Raw genomic sequence first — 25,603 nt, 5'->3', positions numbered from 1 at the left:
ATCATAGTTTGTGCTAGACTAAAATATTCAGACGTTCAGATATCAAGATACAGTATATATAGTATTAGATGTTCCCCAACAGGTAGGGACTGGGGTCCTTGTGCATAGTAACGTGTGTCCTCTGCCAGGTATCACCTTTCCAACATATATCTTATCTCACTGTAACTATGGTGTACAACTCATGACTGACTAGAAGTCACCTTGAGACCAGACGACGCGGAGGGTCTGAGGTAGGTAAACTTAGATAAGCAGTGGAGAGAAAGATCTCTATCAGGGAGAAAGATATTGGTACAGGTTGGTTCACAGTGGCTGGTGGGGAGGAGGACAGAACGACTTGTAAAGAGAAGCTTATATAAGAGAAAGGAGATGAATGCTGTTTGCAAACATAGGGGATTTGGGACCAGAAGACATGAACAAGAGAGGAAAGGGTGGAATGGCCTACCTTGCCTCCCTCTACCTGGTGAGCCTTCTCTGGGCCATGGCAGGGACCAGCACCCACACTGAAAGAAGCCCATGCTGTGAGTATGGCATTTTCTTTGCCCAAGACAGGTACTGGTGCATTTTTTTAATTGTTACTTTAGAAAGAAAGAGATGAGAGAAAAGACATAGAGGAGGGAGTTGGGCGGTAGCACAGCGGGTTAAGCACAGGTGGTGCAAAGAGCAAAGATTGGCGTAAGGATCCTGGTTCAAGCCCCCGGCTCCCCACCTGCAGGGGAGTCACTTCACAAGCGGTGAAGCAGGTCTGCAGGTGTCTGTCTTTCTCTCCCCCTCTCTGCCTTCCCCTCCTCTCTCCATTACTCTCTGTCCTATCCAACAACAACGACATCAATAACAACAATAATAACTACAACAGTAAAAAAAGGGCAACAAAAGGAAAAATAAATAAATACTAAAAAAAAAATTTTTTTAAAGACATAGAGAAATGATACCACAGCACCGATCCACCATTCACTGAGTCCCCCACCCCGACTCCAGTGCTGTCCATGGTGCTCAGAAGGGTTGCCTTTCCCCAGAGGAAGGTCCAAACTTCAGCCCTTGAGAGCTGCTGATGAGAAAAGGGTTGAACCGATCGGTCTCTGTAAGAATTCTAAAGTGAGTGGGTGGGGTGTGAATAGTGTGGTTCACCTTTTCTAGCATAATAGCAGAAGTTATTTGAGAGGCAAGTAAGTCCATGCATCTTATGCTGAGAGAGATTGAGATAGCATTGTGAGTATAATGGTTTTATACTTTAAAGACACTCAGTGGCTGTTCTGGGAGTTTCTGGCAGCCTTTGGGGACACGTCATATCCCAGATGTTTTTTGTTTTTTTTCTTTATCAGGTGGATTAACGGTTTACAGTCAGCAGTAAAATAGGGTTGTTTGTACATGTGTAACATTTCTCAGTTTTCCGCATAACTTGACCCCCTCTAGGTCCTCCTCTGCCATCATGTTCCAGGAGCTGAACCCTCCCCCCTCACCCCAGAGTCTTTTACTTGAGTGCAATACACTAGCTCTAGTCCAAGTTCTGCTTTGTGTTTTTTTTATTTTTCAGCTTCTCTCTTTTTTATTATTATTAGTGATTTGGTACTGATAGACAAGATTGTGAGATAAGAGGGGCACAATTCACACAACTCCCACCACCAAAGTGCCATGTCCCATCCCCTCCACTGGAAGCTTCCCTGTCCTTTATCCCTCTGGGAGTACGAACCAAAGATTTCTATGGGATGCAGAAAGTGGGAGGTCTGGCTTCTATAACTGCTTCTCCGCTGGACATGGGCATGACAGGTTGATCCATATTCCCAGCCTGTCTCTACCTTCCTTTTCCTAGTGGGCATACCCCAGATCTTTAATGTCCTTCATGTAACGGTGAAGAAAACACAGATGCAGGGAAATAACTAGTTTCTAGAAATGTGCTCAAAAATAATATGAAATTTCTGTGGGTGATAGGCTTGATGTTACTGAATAAGAAATGCATTTCTTTTGCTTCTCTTTCTTCCTTCCCTTTCTTTCTTTCTTTTTCTTTTTCTTTTTTTTACCAGAGCACTGCTCAGCTCTTGTTTTTGTTTTTCCACTGGGCATGGGCATTGGCAAGTCAATCCATACCCCCAGCCTGTTTCTATCTTCCCCCAGCAGAGTAGGGCACTGGAGAGGTGAGGTTCCAGGACGTATTGGTGAGGTTGTCTGCCCAGGGAAGTCGGGATAGAAATCTATTTATTATACATAAGATTGTTTTGAGGAAATGTAGGGACTAGAAAGTCTACAGTGGTTGTGGAAATAGCTCATCTGGTAGAACACAGATCTTGCATGCCTGAGGCTCCTGGTTTGACCCCCAGCACTGCATGTGCTGGAATGGTGCTGTGGTTTCTCTCTCTCCTTCTCTCCTATGAAATGCTCTCCTATGATTGAAGAATAAAATAAATCTCAGGCACAGGTAATAACTCACTCAGTGGAGTGCACACGTCACCATGTGCAAGGACCCAGGTTCAAGTTCCCATTCTTCATCATCATGGAGGAAAGCTCCATGAACGGTGGGGCAGTGCTATCTCTCTCTCTCTCTCTCTCTCCCTCCCTCTTCCCTCCCTCTCAATTTTTCTCTGTTCTATCAAATAAACTTTAAAAAAAAAGACAGAAAGCATCCGTGACATAACCTATGTTAACCCTATCTTCCTCTCAAAAGCTTACAGGACACAGATACTGTGTTTGTGTATGAGGAGAGGACAAGGCTAGAGACTGAGCGAATGAATGACTGTTATCTCCTCAGTGGTTCCCTTGGAGCAGCAGTCTGTGGTTAACGGCATCCAGCTGCTCATGGAGAGCTCAGTGACCAGCTCGGCCTTCCCAAACCCCAGCATCCTCATCGCAATGAACCTGGCTGGAGCCTACAACACCAAGGCCCAGGAGCTCCTGACTGTCAAACTCATGGCAAGTGACGCAGCAGGTAAGCACTCAGAGCCCCTCTGCATGTTCCTTGGGTCCGTCACACTGCCCTCCGCCCCCAGGTCCCCCTGCTCCATTTCCAACATTGCCTCTGAGTGGATCTCCAACCACCTTGGCAGATATGGCTGGAAAAAGCCATGTGTGGAGCCAGCACAGTCATGGAGAAGTGCAGGAAGGCGGGAAGAATTGTAGGGGGAGAATGACAAAAATGTAAGTGGGCTTCCTTGGCCTGGAGAGTTCACTTAGTAGAGCATGTGACTTGAATGCTTGAGGCACTGGGTATGAGCCCCAGCACCAGATAGAAACACCATGGACAGTACAAGAGAAGCTCCAGAAACACCATGGGCAGTATAGGAGAAGCTCCATGGATGGTAAAGGCTTGCTGTGGTTCCCTCTCTCTCTCTCTCTCTCTCTCTCTCTCTTTCTCTCTCTCTCTCTCTGTGTTTTCCATCTCTCTCAAAATAAGAATGTGAAAAAAAAGTAGGCTGAATGGAGTGTGTGTGTGTGTGTGTGTGTGTGTGTGTGTGTGTGTGTGTATCTGTCTAAAGTAAATAAAAAGAATCGAGGATTTTTGTCAATGTTTCCTTTTTATAAATAAAAATTTAAATAAATAAATAAAATGAAAAATGTTGACCTGAAAGCAAACAAAACCCACATGTGAGGTCTCAACTCAGTAAAAATTTAAAAGGGAAAACAGCATTATGGTTCTGCAAAAGATTTTCCATGCCTGAGGCTCCAAGGTCCCAGGTTCAATCCCCAGCACCACCATAAACCAGAGCTGAGCAGTGCCCTGATATCTCTCTCTCTCTCTGTATGTGTGTGTGTGTGTGTGTGTGTGTGTGTGTGTGTGTGTGTGTGTGTAACTTTCTCATCCAAACAAAAAAATTATACAAGCTTTCAAAATAAAAGAAATAAAATCTTTTTCACAATAAAAAGAAGTTAAAAATGATCTGATCATATTATTATGTTCAAACCAAAAATCTGTTTGATTGAGAAGCTGAAAGATCAGCCTTAGCCCCTAGCGCTTTCTTTCTCTGGGGCACATCTGCGTCTGCTTAATCCATTCTCTCCTCCTGATGAGATCATCCTTTCCTCCACAGACCTGTCCATTGGCCAGCTTGCCCTCACCATCATGGCCCTCACCTCCTCCTGTCGAGACACTGAGAATCAAGTATCAATTCTGCGGAAACAAATGGAGAACTGGGCACCTTCCAGTAAGATTTCATCAGAATGAAGGAGGGGGGGGTGAGACAAATGGTCCTTCCTAGAGATTTCAGACCTAGGAAGAAAAGGGGGGGAAAAGGGCCAGGTGGCGGTACATCTGGTAGAGCATACATGTTACCATGCGCAAGGACGCCAGTTCAGGCCCCTGATCCCCACTTGCAGAGGGGAAGCTTCATAAGCATTGAAGCAGTGCTGCAGGTTTCTCTCTTTCTCTCTCCCTCCTACCCTCTCTATCTCCCCCTTCCCTCTCATTTTCTCTATGTCTCCAAAATCAATAAAATTTAAAAAGGAGAGAAGAGTGAATGAGACCCTGTGTAACTCCATGTAGGTTCCCTATGATAATTGGAAGATTCACTTCCAATTCAGACTGAACTAGAAAAACACTACTCTTGTATTCTGGGAGATGGCACAGTGGATAAGGCATTGGACTCTCAAGCATGAAGTCCCAAGTTCAATCCCCAGCAGCACATGTACTGGAGTACATGTACTGGTTCTTTCTCTTTCTCCTCCTATCTTTCTCATTAATTAATAAATAGAATCCTTTAGAAAATAACAGAGGAGAAAAGAAAAGAAAAGAACAGGACTGGAAAGGAAAGGAAAGAAAAAGAAGCAAAGGAAAGTAAAAACACTACTCTCCAGGGACACAAACTTATCATGCCATAAACTGAAGACAACTCTCTCCCTGCCATTCCATCCTCCTGCTGGCTGACATCCGTATTCCGCCATGCACATCATCTCTTGATATTCATCCACAATGATGAATTGGATCTTGGCTGTCACTGGAGACAGAATGTCTCACAATTTCCCTGAACAAGATTTGGCTTCTCTGTCTCCACAAATGTCATCAAAGTGGAGGATATTTCGTCTCCTGATGATCCTTTCTCCCTCCCAAGGTCTCAACGGCCCAGCGTCATCCTTCTACGGGCCCAGTCTGGCCATCTTGGCACTGTGTCAGAAGAACCCTGAGCCCACCTTACCCATTGCTGCCCGATTTGCCAAAGCCCTATTGGCCAACACCTCCCCCTTCAATGTGGGTAAGTAGGTCTCCCCTTTCAAGTGCTGCCCAGAACTGAAATGTCTATCATTGCATGAAGGTGTCTGTCATTGAGAGAAAACTGACTGCTGTCTGTTGGCAATGCCAGTTAATGAGCAAATGTAAAGAAAGCCTAGGAATCAGAATTTTACCTGAAATGCCTGGCAGTTACAGAATCCCCCCCCCCGAAACAATGACCATGTTGGGACTGGGTGGCACAGTGGCACACCTGGTTGAGTGCACAAGTTACAATGTGCAAGGAGACGGGTTCAAAACTCCCGGTCCCCACCTGCAGGGGGAAAGCTTTGCAAGTAGTGAATCAGTGTTACAAGTGTCTGTCTCTTTCCCCTTCTCTTCTTGATTTTTTGCTATCTCTAGCCAATAAATAAAGATAATTTTAAAATTAAGTTAGAAGGAAGGAAGGAAGGAAGGAAGGAAGGAAGGAAGGAAGGAAGGAAGGAAGGAAGGATGGAAGGGAGGAAGAACATATCACCCAACAGTGGTTTCCAGGCTTTAAAAATTACTGAGGGGAGTCCAGCAGCAGCACAGCGGGTTAAGCGCATGAGGCGCAAAGGGCAAGGCCCAGCGTAAGGATCCTGGTTCAAGCCCTGGCTCCCCACCTGCAGGGGAGTCACAGGCAGTGAAGTAGGTCTGCAGGTGTCTGTCTTTCTCTCCCCATCTCTGTCTTCCCCTCCTCTCTCCATTTCTCTCAGTCCTATCCAACAACAACGACATCAATAATAACCACAGCAATAAAAAAACAAGGGCAACAAAAGGGAATAAACATTTTTAAAAAATTACTGAGATATTAAATCAATGTATAGACTCAGTCCTATGCTGAACTCTCTCCTTTAATCACTATGGTTGCTTCCACAGTCTATTATGAATGTTTCAACAGTCTGCTATTATCAGTGTCTTCTTACACATAAGTTAAGGGGCCAGGCAGTAGTGCACCTGGTTAAGTGCACATGTTACTATATACAAAGACCCTGGGTTCGAGCCCCCACTCCCCACCTGCAAGGGAGGAAACTTCACAAGTGGTGAAACATGGGCTGCAGGTGTCCCTCTGTCTCTCTCCCTCTCTATCTCCCTCTCCCCTCTCAAATTTCTCTCTGTCCTATCAAATAAAAATCTTACATTGGGGAGGGAAGGGGAAATGGCCCTTGAGAATGGTGAATTCATCGCACAGACACTCAAGCCCCAGAGATAACCCTGGTGGCAATAAAATGAAAAAATAAGATAGAATCCAGTATAGTCTCTTTCTATAAACTAGACACTCTTGGGTTTTGGTTTGGTTTGGTTTTTTTTTGCTTCTGTTGTGAATTTATTTAGTTTTTTTTTATTTGTGATTAACAGTAGGTTACAAGATTTTAAGATGCTAGTGTGTGTATAAGTCCACAGAGACTCTCTGGATTCTAAACCCTAGTTTCCCTCCTTCTGGGATACACTAGAATTCTCTTTTCTTATTTATTTATTTATTTACTTATTTGCCATCAGGACTATCCCTGGGGCTCAGAGTCTATACAATAACTCCACCACTCTCGGCAGTCATTTCCCCTTCTTCTTCTTCTTCTTCTTCTTCTTCTTCTTCTTCTTCTTCTTCTTCTTCTTCTTCTTCTTCTTCTTCTTCTTCTTCTTCTGCTCCCCCTCCTCCCTCTCCTCCTCCCTCTCCTCCTCCCTCTCCTTCTCCTCCCCCTCCTCATCTTCCCCCTCCCCTTCCCCTCCTTCTCCTTCTCCTTCTCCTTCTTCCTCTTCTTCTCCTTCTTTCTCATCATCTTCATCTCCTCCTTTTTCTTTTTCTTTTTATTTGCTAGGACAGAGAAATAGAGAGGAAGAGGGAAGAGGGAGGGGAAGAAAGAGGGAGAAAGATAAACAGCTGCAGCACTGCATCGCGGTTCATGAAGCTTCCCCCCTGCGGGTACGGGTACTGAAAGCTTAAGCCCACATCCTCACATATGGTAACATATGAGCTTTATCCAATGCACAACCGCCCAGCCCCACACCAGAATATGCTTATGCCTTCACTGTGCAAGCATATGGCCACTTGTGAGTAGAAGCTCTGACTTCAACAACGCCACATCCTTCTCTGCCCTTCTGTGGAGAATGATCCCCTCTCTGTGCAATGCCCCCTGGGAGGAGTATTTTTGCATCTCCTATCCATACTCAGCTTTCCTCCTCTGGAAGCCTCTAAACTAGAGCACCATCTCATTATCTCTGTCATCCCCTCACCTGTGTCTCATCAGCATGGGCTCACTTCAAGCTCTACTGAGTGGTCAAGAGACAGGCAGTTATGCTACCTACTACCTTTCCTGAGGACCAAGAACAAATTAGTGTCTGTTTCTCCTCTTCAGTCTCGTGCAATGTGGGGGCATTTCTGTCAGTGCAGGAAATCTGGACTTATCTCTGACAACATCACAGTTTGCCTGTGATTGTGCAGGTACTTCAACTGAGCTATTTCGGAGGTAGGGGGGACAGATTGAAGGGAAATGAATTCTTGGCCTAAGGGGACAAGGATTGTAGCAACACTGTCAGACAGTCTTCACAAGGCTCTGTAACCTGCAGGTGAAAGTGAGAGAGGGGGAGGGGAAGATCGGTGGATGCAGTCAGTCAGCTTGAAAGTATTTTACTGGATCTGGTCTTTATTGTCACAGCTTGCTCCTACAGTCCAAGCATGACGACACATTGAACGTAAATTGTGAGAAAGCCCCCTGTGCTCAGGTCTTTGGGGAAATGTGACACCCAAAACACAGAAGAGAGGGCTGAGATTATAGAAGACCTGCAGACCACAAATGCTGGTCATCTCTTGTTCTGGGAAGACCAGAGAAAGTTTCACTGAAAGGTGACGAAGAGTGGCCCTTGAAAAATTAGTGACATTTTGAAAGATAAACATTGAGACAGGCCAGAAAGGTTATGCAATAGGCTTGTTTATGCATCATGGTTATGCAATAGGCTTGTTTATGCATCATGGTTATGCAATAGGCTTGTTTACGCATCATGGTTATGCAATAGGCTTGTTTATGCATCATGGTTATGCAATAGGCTTGTTCATACATCATGGTTATCCAATAGGCTTGTTTATGCATCATGGTTATGCAATAGGCTTGTTCATGCATCATGGTTATGCAATAGGCTTGTTTATGCAACATGGTTATGCAATAGGCTTGTTTATGCATCATGGTTATGCAATAGGCTTGCTTATGCATCATGGTTATGCAATAGGCTTGCTTATGCAACATGGTTATGCAATAGGCTTGCTTATGCATCATGGTTATGCAATAGGCTTGCTTATGCAACATGGTTATGCAATAGGCTTGCTTATGCATCATGGTTATGCAATAGGCTTGCTTATGCATCATGGTTATGCAATAGGCTTGCTTATGCATCATGGTTATGCAATAGGCTTGTTTATGCATCATGGTTATGCAATAGGCTTGTTTATGCATCATGATTATGCAATAGGCTTGCTTATGCATCATGGTTATGCAATAGGCTTGTTTATGCATCATGATTATGCAATAGGCTTGCTTATGCATCATGGTTATGCAATAGGCTTGCTTATGCATCATGGTTATGCAATAGGCTTGCATGCCTAATGCTTCAAGGACCCAGGTTCCATCTCTGACACCATCACAAGCCAGAGCTGAGAAGTGTTCTGGAATAGCTCACATTCTTGTTTTGTTTTGTTTTTAATTTCTTTATTGGGGAATTAATGTTTTGCATTTGACAGTAAATACAATATTTTGTACATGCATAACATTTCTCAGTTTTCAACACAACAATACAACCCCCACTAGGTCCTCTGTCATCCTTCTTGGATCTGTATTCTCCCCGCACTCACCCCAGAGTCTTTTACTTTGGTGCAATACACCAACTCCAGTTCAGGTTCTACTTGTGTTTTCTTTTCTGATCTTGTTTTTCAACTTCTGCCTGTGAGTGAGATTATCCCATATTCATCCTTCTATTTTTGACTTATTTCACTCAACATGATTTCTTCAAGCTCCATCCAAGATGGGCTGAAAACGGTGAAATCACCATTCTTAATACATGAGTAGTATTCCATTGTGTATATAGACCACAACTTGCTCAGCCACTCATCTGTTGTTGGACACCTGGGTTGCTTCCAGGTTTTGGCTATTACAAATTGTGCTGCCAAGAACATATGTGTACACAGATCTTTTTGGATGGGTGTATTGGTTTCCTTAGGACATATCCCCAGGATCATAGGGTGAGTCCATTTCTACTAGCTAACATTCTATCTATCTGTCTGTCTATCTACCTATCATCATCATCATCTTTCCATATCTCTCTAGACTATATTATCTTAGATTAGGACAAGCATTGGGACAAGAGAAGCAAGGCTGAACATAGTTCCGGTGAACTTCATTCCAAGCATGAGCTGTGGAGTCATACAAATCCGGTTTTAAATCCTGTTGGTAACACTTACTGCTCTGTGGCCTCTGACAGTTTCTTAATCTCTCTGGTGTTTATTCTCCCCTTCCTTGAGTGGAAATAACTGTAGGTTATAGATACCATGTAATCATCTGCTTTTCCATAGTTTCCTATTATATAGATATTATGATTTTTAAAAATGGTTATCTTTATTTATTTGACAGAGATAACCAGATATGAAGAGGGATGGGAGGGAAATAGAGAGGAAGAGAGACAGAGACACCTTCAGACTTGCTTCATCACTTGTGAAGCTCTCCCCCTGCAGGTGAGTCTTGGGGACTTGAACCTGGGTCCTTAGGCACTATAGCATGTGTGCCCAATCAGGTGTGCCACCACCTGTCCCCTTATATAGATATCATGTGACCTATATCACAGATTATCCTGAAGGGTAAAGAAGGTCTTGTACCTAGAACAAAATAAGCGATGGTTGTCTGTACCGTTGTGGTAGCTGTCTTATCTCTCCTGTGCTTCACAGACACTGGAGCAGTGGCAGCCTTGGCGCTGACCTGCATGTACAGCAAGATCCCTGTGGGCTCAGAGGAAGGTTACAGAGGCCTGTTTGGCCAAGTATTGAAGGATATTGTGGAGAATCTCAGCCTGAGGATCGCAGACGATGGCATCATCGGAGACGTCTATAGCACCGGCCTTGCCATGCAGGTCAGTACATCACTAAAGCTCTTTTTCAGTCCTTGCCTAGAGTGGAGGATCCAGCGACAAGAATTCTGCTAATATCTCTGAGAAAGACCAGGTTGTGTGACTCGAGAGAGATGCTTTGTGGTGCCTCAGCTTCTTTACTGGTGAAATGGATCTAAGTACTAATTCCTCCCTACATCATAGGTAAGTGTAAAGTCAAATCTACATAATGTTCTGGGATGTGGTGCAGTGGATAAAGCATTGGACTCTCAAGCATGAGGTCTTAAATTCAATCCCCGGCAGCACATGTACCAGAGTGATGTCTGGTTCTGTCTCTCCCTCTTCCTCCCTCCTCAAAAAAAAAATTAAATCTATATAAACTCTATTCCCTTCCTTGGAAAAAAACAGAAAAGTATTAGTCTAATAGTAATAATGATAAGTCTATTTATAATTACAATTGAAAGTCTGATGCGTTAAAAGCAGGATGCTAAGAAGGTTCAGGGGTGAAAAATGATTGAATTTTCTGTTTGCCTAGTATTATTTTCTTAGTCTTTTATATTGATTCAAAGCAGTGAGCTTGTATTCAAAATAATTAATAAAGGAAGTCCGGCGGTAGCGCAGCAGGTTAAGCGCACGTGGCGCAAAGCGCAAGGACCAGCTTAAGGATCCCGGTTCAAGCCCCCGGCTCCCCACCTGCAGGGGAGTTGCTTCACAGGCGGTGAAGTAGGTCTGCAGGTGTCTATCTTTCTCTCCCCCTCTGTCTTCCTCTCCTCTCTCCTTTTCTCTCTGTCCTATCCAACAACGAATGACATCAACAACAACAACAATAATAACCACAACAAGGCTACAACAACAAGGGCAACAAAAGGGGTTAAAAAAAAAATGGCCTCCAGGAGCAGTGGATTCATGGTGCAGGCACTGAGTCCCAGCAATAACCCTGGAGGCAAAAGTCATCTGTAGTCTAATCCTCTTACCCAAACTGTGTTTGTGCTCCAAGGTCTCAAAATGTTTTTGGGATTTAAAAAAAAAAAAATTACACTGTTGGGGCCAGTGGCAGCGCACCTGGTTAAGCTCCCATGTTACAATACTCAAGAACCCTAGAACCCAGGTTAAAGCCCCTGGTCCCCACCTGCAGGGGGAAAGCTTTTTGCAACTGTTGAAACAGGACTGTAGGTGTCTCTCTGTCTCTCTCCCTCTCTATCTCCCCTACTCTCTTGATTTCTGGCTGTCTCTATCCAATCTTCTTCTTCTAGCGTTTGCCCTTCTTCCGTAGCCAGTCAACAGCTGTCAGGAGCTGCTTGTTGCTGGCTTTGAAAGTGACTGGGATCCATGTGGATTCAGTCGGCTAGGAAGGATCGTCAGTTTCCCCAGTGAATGGGTACTCATGGGATGCACCACGAGAAGGTCGATCCAATGCATCTCACTCTATCCAATAAAGGTAATTTTTTAATGTATCTTTTTTTTAATTATCTCTATCCAATGAAGGTAATTCAAAAAAAGATACATAAAAAAAAATAATGCTGTAGCATTCCCAATTCAGAAATCATAAAAAACAAATTGTGGGATAGCAAACCCAGCCCTAAATATAATATAATTCTATTATATTAGATTATTGTTGGTTTTTACCAAAGCACAGCTCAGCTCTGGCTCATGGTGGTACTGGGGATTGAACCTAGGATTCTGGAACCCCAGGCATGAAAGCCTTTTCGGGGGGGGGCAGGCAGTAGCACAGAGGGTTAAGCAGACATGGTGCAAGGCACACAGACTGGCCTAAGTATCTCAGTTCGAGCCCCCAGCTCCCCACCTGCAGGGGAGTTGCTTCGCAAGCAGTGAAGCAGGTCTCTGCAGGTGTCTATCTTTCTCTCCCCCTCTGTCTTCCCTCCTCTCTCCATTTCTCTGTCCTATCCAACAACAACAGCAATAGCAACAATAACAATAACAACAACAAGGGCAACAAAAATGGGAAAAATGGCCTCCAGGAGCAGTGGATTCATGGTGCAGGTACCAAGCCCGCAGCAATAACCCTGGAGGCAAAAAGAAAAGAAAAGAAAGAAAGTCTTTTGCAGAACCATTATGCTATTTCCCCACTGCTAACTCTGGATTATTGTTAGAAAGAAATCCATTTCTTAAGGTGGATATAGACTGATAATGATATTTTACTCACTAAAAACTAGCAAAAGGCATAAACAAAGTAGAAATTGGCTCATGTTACACATAAGGGAAATTTTTTAAAATCCCACCACAACATACCACAGGAGCAACTAATGACAACAAAGTCAATTCAAATGTTGTGTCGAGGTCAATGAAATTTTCCATAAGAGGAGCTGGGTGGTGGTGCACCTGTTACAACACTCAAGGATCTGGGTTCAAGGCCCCTGTCTCCATATGCAAAGAGAAAGTTTCACAAACAGTGAAGCAGGTCTGTAGTTGTCTGTCTTTCTCCTCTATCTTCCCCTCCCCTTTCCATTTCTCTGTCTCTATCCAATAAATAAATAAAATATTTTTAAAAGAATCCTATTCAAAAAGAAGAAGGAAATCTTGCCATAACACAAAGCATTATTTGTTACAGTGGCTAAATCATTCCCAGGGCTCAAGTCTAGCGGGAGCTGTGGGGACAGGAAGGTTATTTGAAGGGGATCGTAAGAAAGGTTTTGTTGATCTTTACTGAAAATAATCTTGCCTCACCTTAGTGCCAGACAGAGAAATGTTTGCTTTTTCTAATTTGGATTGTGAATTCTGTTTAAAATTTAATCAGCTATAAGGTACACACTGATAAACTGTACCCAGGAATTAAATATTTTCCTATGGAAATACAGGACCACATCCAATTCCAGATATCACAGGCTTTCTTTCTTGAAAGAAAGAGAAAGAAAATAAACAGAAGAAAAGAGAAGAAAAAAAGATTTAGGGTGAGGGAGATAGTGGTTATGCAGACTCTTTTGCCTGAGGCTCCACAGTAAATATTTGTAAATTCATTTTTACCAGAGCACTGCTCTGGCTTAGGTGGTACAGGGGATTGAACCCGGGAAATTTGGTGCCTCCTGCATGAAAATCTTTTTGCAAAATCATTGTGCTGTCTCCCCAGTACCCAGGTTTTATATATCTCTTTTGTCTAGAAGCATAGCCTTTTCCATGCCCACTCAGAGTGTTTGTTTTGTTTTGTTTTGTTTTGTTTTGTTTTGTTTTGTCTCCAGGGTTATTCCTGGGGCTGGGTACAGGTACTACGAATCCACTATTCCTGGCGGTCATTTCCCCCTCTTTCACTGGATAGGACAGAGAGAAATTGGGAAGAGAAGGGAAGATAGAGAGGGAGAGAGAAAGACAGACACCTGCAGACGTCCTTCACCACTTGTGAAGTTTCCCTGCTGCAGGTGGGGTGTAGGGGTTTGAACCCCATTCCTTGCGTGGTACTACAAGGTACACTTAACCAGATGTGCCACCTCCCAGCCCCAAGAATTTTTTTTTTTTTTTGCATGCAAGACTTTCACTTTTATTTATACCTTGCTTACAGGCAAGGGAGATAGCATTATAGTTATGCAAAACAACATTCATGCCTGAGGTTCCAAGGTCCCAGGTTCAGTCCTCCCTATACCATCATAAACTAGAGTTGAGAAGTGGGCTGGGAAAAAAATAGTAATAACAACCTTACTTGGGCAAGGCTATATCAAGAAAAAGAAGCAGAAGGAAAAAAAAAAAAAAAAAAAAAACTTCTAGCTTGCTTGCTTACTTGATTCTTCTCTTTGTCAAAAGGTGCCAGATAGCCTCAAGGTTCTTAAATGCCCCTATCCTGAAATCACCTCCTAGTTAACTCCCAGAGAGATGTTAATTTATAAAAAGAAAAGCTAGCGGGTCACACATAATCTGTGTCTTCTTCTTCTTCTAGTGTTTGCCCTTCTTCCGTAGCCAGTCAACAGCGTCAGGTTGAGCCTGATGTAAAGTTTCGAGACCTCCTTTGAATCTGGAGAGGTGGCAGTCGTTGACTATGTGGGTCATAGTCTGTCTGGAGCCGCAGGGGCAGTTCGGGTCGTCTCTGGCTCCCCAGCGATGGAACATAGCGGCGCACCGGCCATGGCCTGTTCGATAGTGATTGAGGAGGGCCCAATCATAACGTGCTAGGTCAAAGCCGGGTTGACGCTTGCAGGGGTCTGTGATGAGGTGTTTGTTCTTTACCTCAGCTGACTGACTGCCAACTCTGTTCCCAAGAGTCTGGGACAGAGAAGTTCAGTGTAGGTGTAGGAGACCAGATTGGATGACGAGACGTCAAGCATTGAACAGGGTGGGTGAAGATATCCGCGTATATTGGCAGGTCCGGTGTGATCTCTTTAAACACATCAGTAAGCACACTACCTACTGGAAAGTCAGGCAGGTGGACTCAGGGAATGGGCTGCTGGTTCAAGGACGCGCCCTTTGTTCACTAGCTGAGTCTTCAGCAAGATGCTGCAGTATCCTTAAAGTGCAGATGACAGTGACATCTACCTGATAGTGCTGTTATGAGAATTAAATGAGTTGGACTGAGGAGATAGCATGGTAGTTTATGTAACAGACTTTCATGCTGGGGGCCCGAGGTCCCAAGTTCAACCCACAAGCCAGAGCCAGGCAGTACCAGAATTTCTATGGTGAGTTTGGTGGCTACCACCATGTATGCATTGTGAAATTACACTCTGGCGCTCTTATAATTTGGTAGACTATTAATTTACTAGTAAAGGAGAAGGAAGAGGAGGAGGAGAAAAAGCAAAATTTTAAAAAGAGTCTTTTTTTTTATATAAATGAAACCAGATGACTTTTACTGACCAAAATGGAGGTGTGCTACTGCACATGAATTAGAATCAGGTGCAGGAGTTTCAGAATTAACTAGAACAAAGGACTCCAATCACAACATCCGGCAATTGGCTTTTTTTTTTTTAAGCTTTTTGTTAAAAGCTTTCTTTTTTTTAAGATTTTATTTATTGGGAGTCAGGAGGTAGCGCAGTGGGTTAAGCACAGGTGGCGCAAAGTACAAGGACAGGTGTAAGGATCCCGGTTCGAGCCCCCGGCTCCCCACCTGCAGGGGAGTCACTTCACAGGCAGTGAAGCAGGTCTGCAGGTGTCTATTTTTCTCTCCCCTTCTCTGTCTTCCCCTCCTCTCTCCATTTCTCTCTGTCCTATCCAACAACAATGACATCAATAATAGCTACAACAATAAAACAACAAGGGCAACAAAAGGGAATAAATATATTTTTTAATTTTTTATTTATTCGTGAGCAATGATAGGAGAGAAAGAACCAGATATTACTCTGGTACATGTTCTGCCGAGGATTGAACTCAGGACCTCACACTTGAAAGTCCAAAGCCTATCCACTGCACCACTTCCCGGACCATGGGCAACTGTCTTTTTTTCAACTTTCACACCCTGGTTTTTTTCATTCCCTCCTCCTATGTGGCTCCTTCAAAACAGCTAAAGTAACATAACTGCTCAATACTTACTTACTTGGTCCAGAGGAAATGACCTCAGTGGAGGAAAGATGTGTCTGTTCTGGTACCGGCATATGAGGGAGGGACTCATCAGCCTGTGTCCACAATCACTAACTGGCCACACGTGGGCCTTAAATCCACTGCTGTGTCTGGGGTTTCTCGCTGCCGGTGCTGGCACCATCATAAAGTGTGGAAGGAGTCCACCAAAGGGTGTGCAGGGCAGGGCAAAACTGGAGGAATCCGTTGTTAGCATAGCTCAGCTCTGCCTTCCCGAATCAGAAATCAAAGGCAGCAGGGGCTGGATCTGAGACTTCAGAGCCTCAGGCGCTGAAGTTGTTTTGCATTATATGCTCTCCATTATGTGTTGGTTTTGTTTGTTTGTTTGTTTGTTTGGGGGGAGGGGTTGCCTCTAGGGTTATCACTGGGGCTCTAAATCTGCAAGAAACCACATATCTGGCAGCCTTGTCTTTCATTTTGTTTTGTTCTATTTTATTTTGCTTTGCTTTACTTTGATAGAAGGTAAAAGGGAGAGAGAGCCAGGGAGAGAGAGACAGACAGACAGCAGCCCTACTGCTCTACCATCTGCGAAGTTCCCCACATACACACATACACAGGTGGGAAGGGGGACTTAAACCCAGGTCCTCCTACATGGTGAGATGAGGACTCGACTAAGTAAGCTGCCACCCAGCCCCTACGTCTACTATGTTCAGATGGTCAGGCCCAGGCTGCCCTAAGTTAAAGTTCCCCCCAGTTTCTGCTTCCCCAGCTCTGCCATCATTCTGCATCCAAGAATTGCTAAACACAGTAGCCTGAACAGTTTCCAGGAATCTGGGCACTGCACAGGTGTCTACTGTGGGACCCACTATGTGACAGGTGCCAACTGAGCAGGACAGAGCAGGGAATGAGACAGGAGTTGTCTAGAATCATGTGTGGTTTCAGTTTTGGACTCTGTGTGATTGCAAATCTAAGAGATGGTTAGGTCTCTTCAAAGACACATGAATAGAACAATCATTTAGTACAGAAAAATAATAATTTATGAATTGTTATCGATAGCCCCCTGTGGCCAGTAGTTCTGTATTCTTTAGGCCAGATAATAGTTACTTGCAGTACTTGCTAAACTTCCAGTAGAGACCCTCAGACTTTCTTCCTTTGCTTATTAAGGCGACAGGGAGATTGTGAGCTCTGAAGCCCAGCCCAGGGGTGGAGGAGACAGTTTTGCATCTGGTATAAAAGACGGAAGCAGGGGGAAGGGGAGGCGCACTGCTGCCTGATGGCCACTGTTGGCGGCATGTTCTTTTGCAGAAGAATAAACTCCTTGCTTCAACTCCTTATCTTCTGCCTGGACAAGTCATTTTAACTGGACAGTCATTTACAACAACAAAGATTGGTGATCAAGTCAATCCTTTAAAAGGTTTATAAAGACCACCTCTCAGCCATGCCTAATATGTGTGTGTGTGCATGTGCGTGTGCGTGTGTGTGTGCATGTGTGTATGTGTCCTAGGCTCTCTCTGTGACACCTGAGCAACCTAGTAAGGAGTGGAACTGCCAGAAGACCCTGGATGCACTACTCAAGGCGGTTAAGCAAGGGAAATTTCGCAACCCCATGTCCATTGCCCAAGTCCTCCCCTCCCTGAAAGGCAAGACATACCTAGACGTGCCACTCGTGTCTTGCATCCCTGGTAAGAAGCCTTGATATCTGTCTCTTCTTTTGTAATGAAGTGGGAACTCATGCCTGAAATGACATGTACATCAACCCTAAGTGGCACATTAGAGGCTTGCTGTGCCCCACCACTGCCATGTAAGCAGGGCCACATGGAACATCCAGTTCCCCTAAACTGTGCGCTCACCAACACATATGTTGAGGGGGAGGGTGCAGCTAACTGGGGGTGCTCCCCAGTTCCCTCCTGCGCAGTTCTAGGCTGGCATCTACAAGTGGTGAAGCAGGGCTACAGGACTCTCTCTCTCTCTCTCTCTCTCTCTCTTTCTCTATCTCCCTCTTTCCCCTTGATTTCTTGCTGTCTCTACCCAATAAATAAATAAAGATAATAAAAAAAACTTTAAAAAAAAGAGTGCAAGAGACAAGAGAAAAATAAGAGACTCCTGCAACCAATATTCACTGTTCATGAAGCTTTTTCTCTGTATGTGGGGGCCCAGGGCTTGAACCCAGGCCCTCAATCATGACAATGCATGTGCACTATTGAGTGAGCCACCACCCTGCTCCCAAATGTTCATTTTAAAATTCTTGAGTTGGGAGTCATGTGGTAGCATAGAGGGTTAAGCACACATGGCACAAAGCACAAGGACCGGCCGGCATAAGGATCCTGGTTCCAGCCCCCGGCTCCCCACCTGCAGGGGAGTCGCTTCACAAGCGGTGAAGCAGGTCTGCAGGTGTCTGTCTTTCTCTCCCCCTCTCTGTCTTCCCCTCCTCTCTCCATTTCTCTCTGTCCTATCTAACAACGACAACAACAATAATAACTACAACAACAATAAAAAAAACAACAAGGGCAACAAAAGGGAAAAATAAATAAATAACTCTTGAGTTCTTCAGTCCTGATCGATTCTCTTGGGTGGATGTGAAAACGTCAAGGCCCCACCAGCTCCTCATAACAATCTACAAAGGGCACAAACTCATGGCTGTTTCTGATTTATTTATTTACTTTTTAGAGGGGTGGCCAGTAAGTAGCAAAGACTTTGAGGCTGTCATGACAACACCCTGACCACTCACAAGTTTGGACTTTCTGCTCATTACAGATAACGGGGTGCCAACAACTCTCCCCAGCCATGCCAGCCCTGTTCCCACCTCGGCATCCAACATCACTGTCACTTACACCATCAACAACCAGCTGAGGGGGGTGGAGCTCCTCTTCAATGTGACCCTGGATGTGAGTGTGAAAGGCGGGTCGGTGCTGCTCGTTGTCTTACAGGAAGCACAGCGCAAGAACTCCATGTTCAGGTGCGTGCTACAATGGACAGCCAGCATTCTCCCTAGGCCCAGCTCCAACTCCTATTCTCTCTCCTTCCTTCATTTGCTTCCTTCTTCCCCCTCCTTATAAGTTAACAGGTTTTCGTTGAGTGTTAGTATGCAGTGCCGAGGCATGAACCCAGGGCCTCCCACATGTGTGATACCACTGAGCAACCTCCCTGGCCCAGTCTTTAGTCTGTGTTTTTGAGACAGAAGGAGATAGAGGCAGGATCTCCATACACACAGAAAAAGAAAGAGAAGCAAATTAAACACTGAGTTGCCAAAGCCAGGATATTGGGTTTCAGCCCAGAGGGGAGGGGAAAAAAATAAAAGGAAAGAAGAGTGAGAAATAGAGGCAGTACCAGAGGCAAGGTCCTAAATTCAAGCCCCCAGTTCCCATCTGCGGGGGGGTGGGGGGGGGAAGGGTGCTTCATGAGTGGTGAAGCAGCTCTACAGGTCTATGTTTCTCTCTCCCTCTCTAGCTCCTCCTCCCCACCTCTGAATTTCTCTCTGTCCTATCAAATAAAATAGAAAGACAAATAAATGTTCTTTTTTTTTTTAAGAAAGAGAGAGAGAAAAACACACCCAAGCTCCACCCTCCTTGTAGTTCTGTTGGTGCTGTCCACAGTTCCCAAGTGCTAGAGGGGACTGAACTCAGAGACAAGCACACAGTACAGCATGCACTCCCCCTTGCTAAACCACTGGCCCCCAGATAGTTGTCTGACATCTCTCTGAACTGTTTGCCATCTACTAAGTAAGTGAAGTGGTAAAAATATTAAATCAGTGGGGGGAGTTGGGCGATAGCACAGCGGGTTAAGTGCATGTGGCGCAAAGCGCAACACTGGCGTAAGGATCCTGGTTTGAGCCCGCGGCTCTCCACCTGCAGGGGAGTCGCTTCACAAGTGGTGAAGCAGGTCTGCAGGTGTCTGTCTTTCTCTCCCCCTCTCTGTCTTCCCCTCCTCTCTCCATTTCTCTCTGTCCTATCCAACAACAACAACATCAATAACAACAACAATAATAACTACAACAAAAGGGAATAAATAAATTAATTAATTGAATCAGTCAGGTGGTGGTTGATAGCATAATGGTTCTACAAAGAGGCTCACATGCCTGAGGCTCCAAAGTCCCAGGTTCAGTCCCTGGCACCAATATATACCAGAGCTGAGCAGTGCTCTGGTTAAAAAAATAAATAAATAGAGGGTGGTGGCACAGCTGGTTAAGCGCACACACTGCAATGCACAAGGACCCAAGTTCAAGCCCCTGGTCCCCACCCGCAGGAGGAAAGCTTCACAGGCAGTAAAGTAGAACTGGAGATGTTTCTCTGTCTCTCTCCCCACTTCCACCTCTCAATTTCTATCTCTATCCAATAATAAATAAATAAATAAAATTTAAAATGAATTAAATCAAGGGTCAGGGAGGTAGGTCAACCTCCTCATGCGGGGCTGAGCATACATAAGGCCCTAGGTTTAATCCTGAGCGCTACATACACTGAAACAGAGTGGTACTCTGTCTCTCTCTTTCCTCCTCTACTTGTTAAATAAATAAAGATTTGAAAATTAAACCAGACAAGTTAAAAATATATGATATTTTAAAAATAGAAACCCAGAGGCCAGGCAGTGGCACACCTGGTTAAGTGCACAAGGACCCAGATTCATGCCCCTGATCCCACCTTTGGGGGGAAAGCTTCACAAGCAGTGAAGCAGGGCTGCAGGTGTCTCTCTGCCTCTTCCCCTCTCGAGCTCCCTCTCCCCTCTCAATTTCTTTCTGTCTCTATCCAGTAATCAATCAATCAATAAATAAATAAAATTTTAAAAGATTAAAAAAAAACTGGAACTCAGAACAGAAAATCCATTATGGACTTAAATAGAAAACAAAACAAACAAAGCCTCATGGCTTTGAGCATTAAAAGAATAGGTTCTTTTTCAGAAGATGTGGAGGGCAAGGGGTGTCTGCCCAGTGGCAGAATGCACACTTTACAATGTGTAAGGACTCGGGTTAGAGGTGGGGCAGTGTGCCTGTGTCTTTCCTCTCCCTCCTTATGTCTCTCTTCTCTCTCACCCTCTGTGTAAACCAGAGAGGAAAGATGCCTCCTGGGAGCAGTGGAGTCTTGCACTTAGCTGCAACAATAACTCTGGTGACAATAAAAAAAGAAAAAAAAAGGAAAAACAGAAAGAAAAGAAGGGAAGGGAAAAGAAATATGGAGGAGATAAAGCTACAGAAGGAGAAACAGGAAAATGCCATATCATGGAAAAGAACAGAGGAAATGATTGCAAAGGAAAGATGATACTCAACTATCTGTTTTCTCTCCTGTATACTTTAGTTCTTCCATGGGCTTGGCTTTAATTTTGCCTTTCCTGAGCATAAATACACCTAATTTACATTAATAAAAATTTTTGAGAGGAAATGACATAAAGAAGAAAACAAGTGGGGGGTGTGCAGTAGCACAGCGGGTTAAGCGCACATGGCGCAAAGGGCAAGGATTGGCCTTAGGATCCCGGTTCGAGCCCCCAGTTCCCCACCTGTAAGGGAGTCACTTCACAAGTGATGAAGCAGGTCTGCAGGTGTCTTTCTCTCCCCCTCTCTGTCTTCCCCTTCTCCATTTCTCTCTGTCCTATCCAACAACAATAATAACAATAAACAACAAGGGCAACAAAAGGGAGAAAAATGGCCTCCAGGAGCAGTGGATTCATAGTGCAGGTAAAATGAGCCCCAGCAATAACCCTGGAGGCAAAAAATGTGTGTGTGTGTGTGTGTGTGTGTTAAAAGATAAAAAGGGAGAAAACAAGTAGTGTAGCCCAGGAGGTATTGCAGTGGATAAAGCACTGGACTATCAAGCACAAGTTCCCAAGTTCAGTTCCTAGCAGCACATGTACCAGAGTGATGTCTGCTTCTCTCTCTCCTCCTACCTTTCTCATTAATAAATAAAATTTTGAAAATCTTGAAGAAGAAGGAGAAGAAAACAAAGCACTGACAGCCCGTCCACATTATCTCATTGTTGACACCGTATTTTGTTTTTATAATTTTGTAGGTGCTTTTTCTATGGGTGTTATGAATGATGGTAATCTATCACATACAGGGATAGACAATTACTTTATGTAAAAACTTTGCATCCTATGATTTCACTTCCATTATTTGCTGCACATTTCCCTATGTCACTGAAAATTAGTGACAAATCTGATTTTCAAACTTTTATAAAACATTCAGTCTTGGGTATTCATTCTATCACTCCCCTAAGATTTTTGTCCATTGTGGGACATCTACAGTTTGTCTTTTTTTTTTTAATTCCCATTCTAACGGCTTCATTTCATTCCAAATTAAGCAATTTCATATTCATTTACACTTTCTGCTTTAAGCATGTTCTTCAGAGCATTTAGGGCATCTCTGTGCCTTTAAGTCATTATTGTCTGACCTCAAAGGAGTGGTGACCATATGTGACTTTATTCTTGTAGGTTTGAGACCACAATGACATCCTGGGGCCTTGTTGTCTCCTCCATCAACGACATCGCTGAAAATGCTAATCATAAGACATACTGGCAATTTCTTAGTGGCAAGACACCTTTAAGTGAAGGTGAGAGAAGAAAAACAATCTAGGCACTTACTCCAGAGCTCGCAGAATGTATTCTTCCATTATATCAAGTAACTCTCAAAAATAAAGAATCCTGTCATTAAAGACTAAAGAGGAGGCAGGGGTAGTAGCCTAAAGGTTATGCAACGAGACCCTCATGCTAAGAAGTCTCAGGTTCAATACCCCTGCACCACCATAAGCTAGAGCTCATCAGTGCTGAGAGAAGGAGAGAGACTGAAGAGGGGGGAAAGACTGAAGAGGGAAAAGACAAATAATGTGAGAAACACACCAAAAAAAAAAAAAAACAGATTTAAAAAGACAGAGACCTGGCCACTTTGAAATTAAAAAAGGATAATTTGTGTACAAATAAAAGCACAAAGAAAGCATAATCAATGGAAAACAAATATGAGGGACCAGTAGGTGGTGCACCTGGTTAAACACACACATTACAGTGTGCAAAGGACCTGGGTTCAAGCCCCAGGTCCCCACCTACAGGGGAAAAGCTTCATGAGCTGTGAAGCAGGGCTGCAGGTGTCTCTCTGTCTCTCTTCCTCTCTGTCTTCCCCTCCCCTCTCAATTTCTCTCTGTTTCTACTCAATAGTAAATAAATAAAAATTAAAAATTATTATTGAAAAGTAATGAAGAATAAAATAAAATAAAGTCATCCCATTCCCTCCATTGGAAGCTTCCCTGTTCTTTTTTTTTTTTTTTAATTTTTATTTGTAAAAAGGAAACACTGACAGAAACCATAGGATAAGAGGAGACACACAACTCCACACAATTCCCACCACCAGGCTTCCCTATTCTTTATCCCTGTGGGAGTATGGACCAAAATTCATTTTGGGGTGCAGGAGGTGGGAAGGTCTGGCTTCTGTGATTGCTTCTCCGCTGGACATGGGCGTTGGCAGGTGGAACCATCCCCCCCAGCCTGTTTCCATCTTTCCCTAGTGGGGCAGAGGCTCTGGGGAGGTGGGGTTAGGGGGAAGGGGCCTTGGAGGGCCACGCCCACTTCATGTTGTTCTCTTGCTTCCAGGGGTTGCAGACTACGTCCCCTTCAACCATGAGCACATCACAGCCAACTTCACACAATACTAAAACAGAGGCTGTTCCGTTTCCGTCAGACATCTACTAAGGACAGTTGGAGTTTTTGCTTCGTTTTGTTTTGTTTCCACTTCATTTCAAATACACACCAACAACAACAATTTAAAAAGAAAAAAAAAATGCGGTAGCTGCAGGTTAAGCGTGCATGACAGGAAGCCCCCAGCTCCCCACCTGCGGGGGTGGGGGTGGGGTGGGGGTCGCGTCACAGGCAGTGAAGCAGGTCTGCAAGTGTCTTTCTCTCCGCCTCTCTGTCTTCCCCTCCTCTCTCCATTTCTCTCTGTCCTAACAGCGACATCTGTAACAACAACAATAACTACAACAACAATAAAAAACAAGGTCAACAAAAAGAAAAATAAATATAAACGATTAAAAAAATCTATGATGCTACCTATTTCCTGCTTGAAACATGGAAGCCACTGAGTGAAATAAATGATGTAAACTTGCCTGGAGTTTCACCATCTGTGCCACACAGCTGAAGGAAATATCCAGCTATGTATAACCAGTTGTCATTTAAACCTTGGGTGAAGGGAGGTGGGAGAATGCCTTGATGTTTCTGGAGATTATTCTCATCATCTTAATCAGCCAGCATTCCTTTATTTCTACAGAAGAAATGGAATGTTTCCAAAGTTCTTATCTTCACTTAATATACCACCTGCTCCTTTTTTAAAAAAATTGTTATCTGTATTTATTTATTGGACAGAGATAGCCAAACATCGAGAGGGAAGGGGTGATAGAGAAGGAGAGAGACAGAGAGATGCCTGCAGCCCTGCTTCACCACTCACAAAACTTTTCCCCCTGCAGGTGGGGGCCAGAGACTTGAACCCAGGTCCTTGCACACTGTAACATGTGTGCTCAATCAGGTGTGCCACCACCTGGCCCCCTCCTTTTCTTTTTTAAAGTTATTTTATTTATTTGACAGAGAGAAATCCATAGGGAAGGAGGAGGGAGACAGAGAGAGACCTGCAGCCCTGCATTATTGCTCATGAATTTTTCCCCACACAGGCTGCACCCATGGTAATATGTGTGCTCAAAAGAAAGAATTGGGGTGCGGGTGGCTCACCTGGTTGTGTGCACACACTTCAGTGCCAAAGGACCCAGGTTCAAGCCCATGGTCCCCACCTGCAGTGAGGGAGCTTCATAAGTGGTGAAATAGTGTTGCAAGTATCTCTCTACTTTTCCTTCTCTCTCTTCCCCCTCAATTTCTCTCTGTGTCTCTATCCAAAATAAAGAAAAGAATTAAACATACTCACTTTTGATTTCCCCAGATCCCAATTTTGAAAGGCAAAGGAAAGAATCAGAAGAAGACATATATGTACCAGAATAAAAGATTTCGGTGGAAGCTATTAGAGAAGAAGCCAAACCCCATAAACAAACAAGGCTGACCTGCCCTCTTCAGATCGCCTCCTCCCGGCATCTCAGAGCAAGAACCTGCTCTCTGGCACCCAGAAGGAAAAAAAAAAAGAGTATAAACCAAACAGGCCCTCAAACCCCCCCCCCCCATCATATCTAGTAGAGAGAGAAAACCACAGGTTACTTGCACACATGACCACCTTGGTTGTTTGTTTTTTTTTTTTAATTTCTTTATTGGGGAAATAATGTTTTCCATGCAACAGTAAATACAATCGTTTGTACATGCATAACATTTCCCAGTTTTCAACACAACAATACAACCCCCACTAGGTCCTCTGTCATCCTTCTTGGACCTGTATTCTCCCCACCCACCCACCCCAGAGTCTTTTACTTTGGTGCAATACACCAATTCCAGTTCAGGTTCTACTTGTGTTTTCTTTTCTGATCTTGTTTTTCAACTTCTGCCTGTGAGTGAGATCATCCTATACTCATCCTTCTGTTTCTGACTTATTTCACTTAACATGAATTTTTCAAGGTCCATCCAAGATGGGCTGAAAACGGTGAAATCACCATTCTTAATACATGAGTAGTATTCCATTCTTAATACATGAGTAGTAAACCACAACTTGCTCAGCCACTCATCTGTTGTTGGACACCTGGGTTGCTTCCAGGTTTTGGCTATTACAAATTATGCTGCCAAGAACATATGTGTACACAGATCTTTTTGGATGGGTGTGTTGGGTTCCTTAGGATCTATCCCCAGGAGAGGAATTGCAGGATCATAGGGTAGGTCCATTTCTAGCCTTCTGAGAGTTCTCCAGACTGTTCTCCACAGAGGCTGGACCAATTGACATTCCCACCAGTAGTGTAGGAGGGTTCCTTTGACCCCACAACCTCTCCAGCATTTGCTGCTGTTACC

General features: G+C 44.1%; 1 protein-coding gene across 1 annotated transcript; it reads left to right on the top strand.

Moving 5' to 3' along the window:
• The first annotated feature begins 433 nt into the window (after nt 1-433).
• On the top strand, nt 434-23,670 carry CBLIF (cobalamin binding intrinsic factor). The gene is made up of 9 exons (XM_007519508.2): nt 434-518; nt 2,741-2,917; nt 4,017-4,130; nt 5,034-5,174; nt 10,098-10,279; nt 17,208-17,385; nt 18,458-18,659; nt 22,118-22,236; nt 23,267-23,670. Exons 1-9 carry the CDS (start codon nt 434-436, stop codon nt 23,326-23,328), a joined length of 1,260 nt encoding a protein of 419 aa, XP_007519570.1. The 3' UTR covers nt 23,329-23,670.
• The last annotated feature ends 1,933 nt before the right edge of the window (nt 23,671-25,603 follow it).

The sequence above is a fragment of the Erinaceus europaeus genome, chromosome 17 (assembly GCF_950295315.1).
Source record: "Erinaceus europaeus chromosome 17, mEriEur2.1, whole genome shotgun sequence".
In the NCBI taxonomy this organism is placed as follows: Eukaryota; Metazoa; Chordata; class Mammalia; order Eulipotyphla; family Erinaceidae; genus Erinaceus; species Erinaceus europaeus.
The sequence above is the reverse complement of the archived record's forward strand: the minus strand, read 5'-3'. Positions and strand labels throughout refer to the sequence as shown.

Coding starts and splice junctions, on each gene's coding strand:
- CBLIF (XM_007519508.2), top strand. CDS start 434: ATGGCCTACCTTGCCTCCCTCTACCTGGTGAGCCTTCTCTGGGCCATG. Junction 4,131..5,033: donor GGAGAACTGGGCACCTTCCA/GTAAGATTTCAT, acceptor CTCCCTCCCAAG/GTCTCAACGGCCCAGCGTCA. Junction 22,237..23,266: donor CAAGACACCTTTAAGTGAAG/GTGAGAGAAGAA, acceptor TCTTGCTTCCAG/GGGTTGCAGACTACGTCCCC.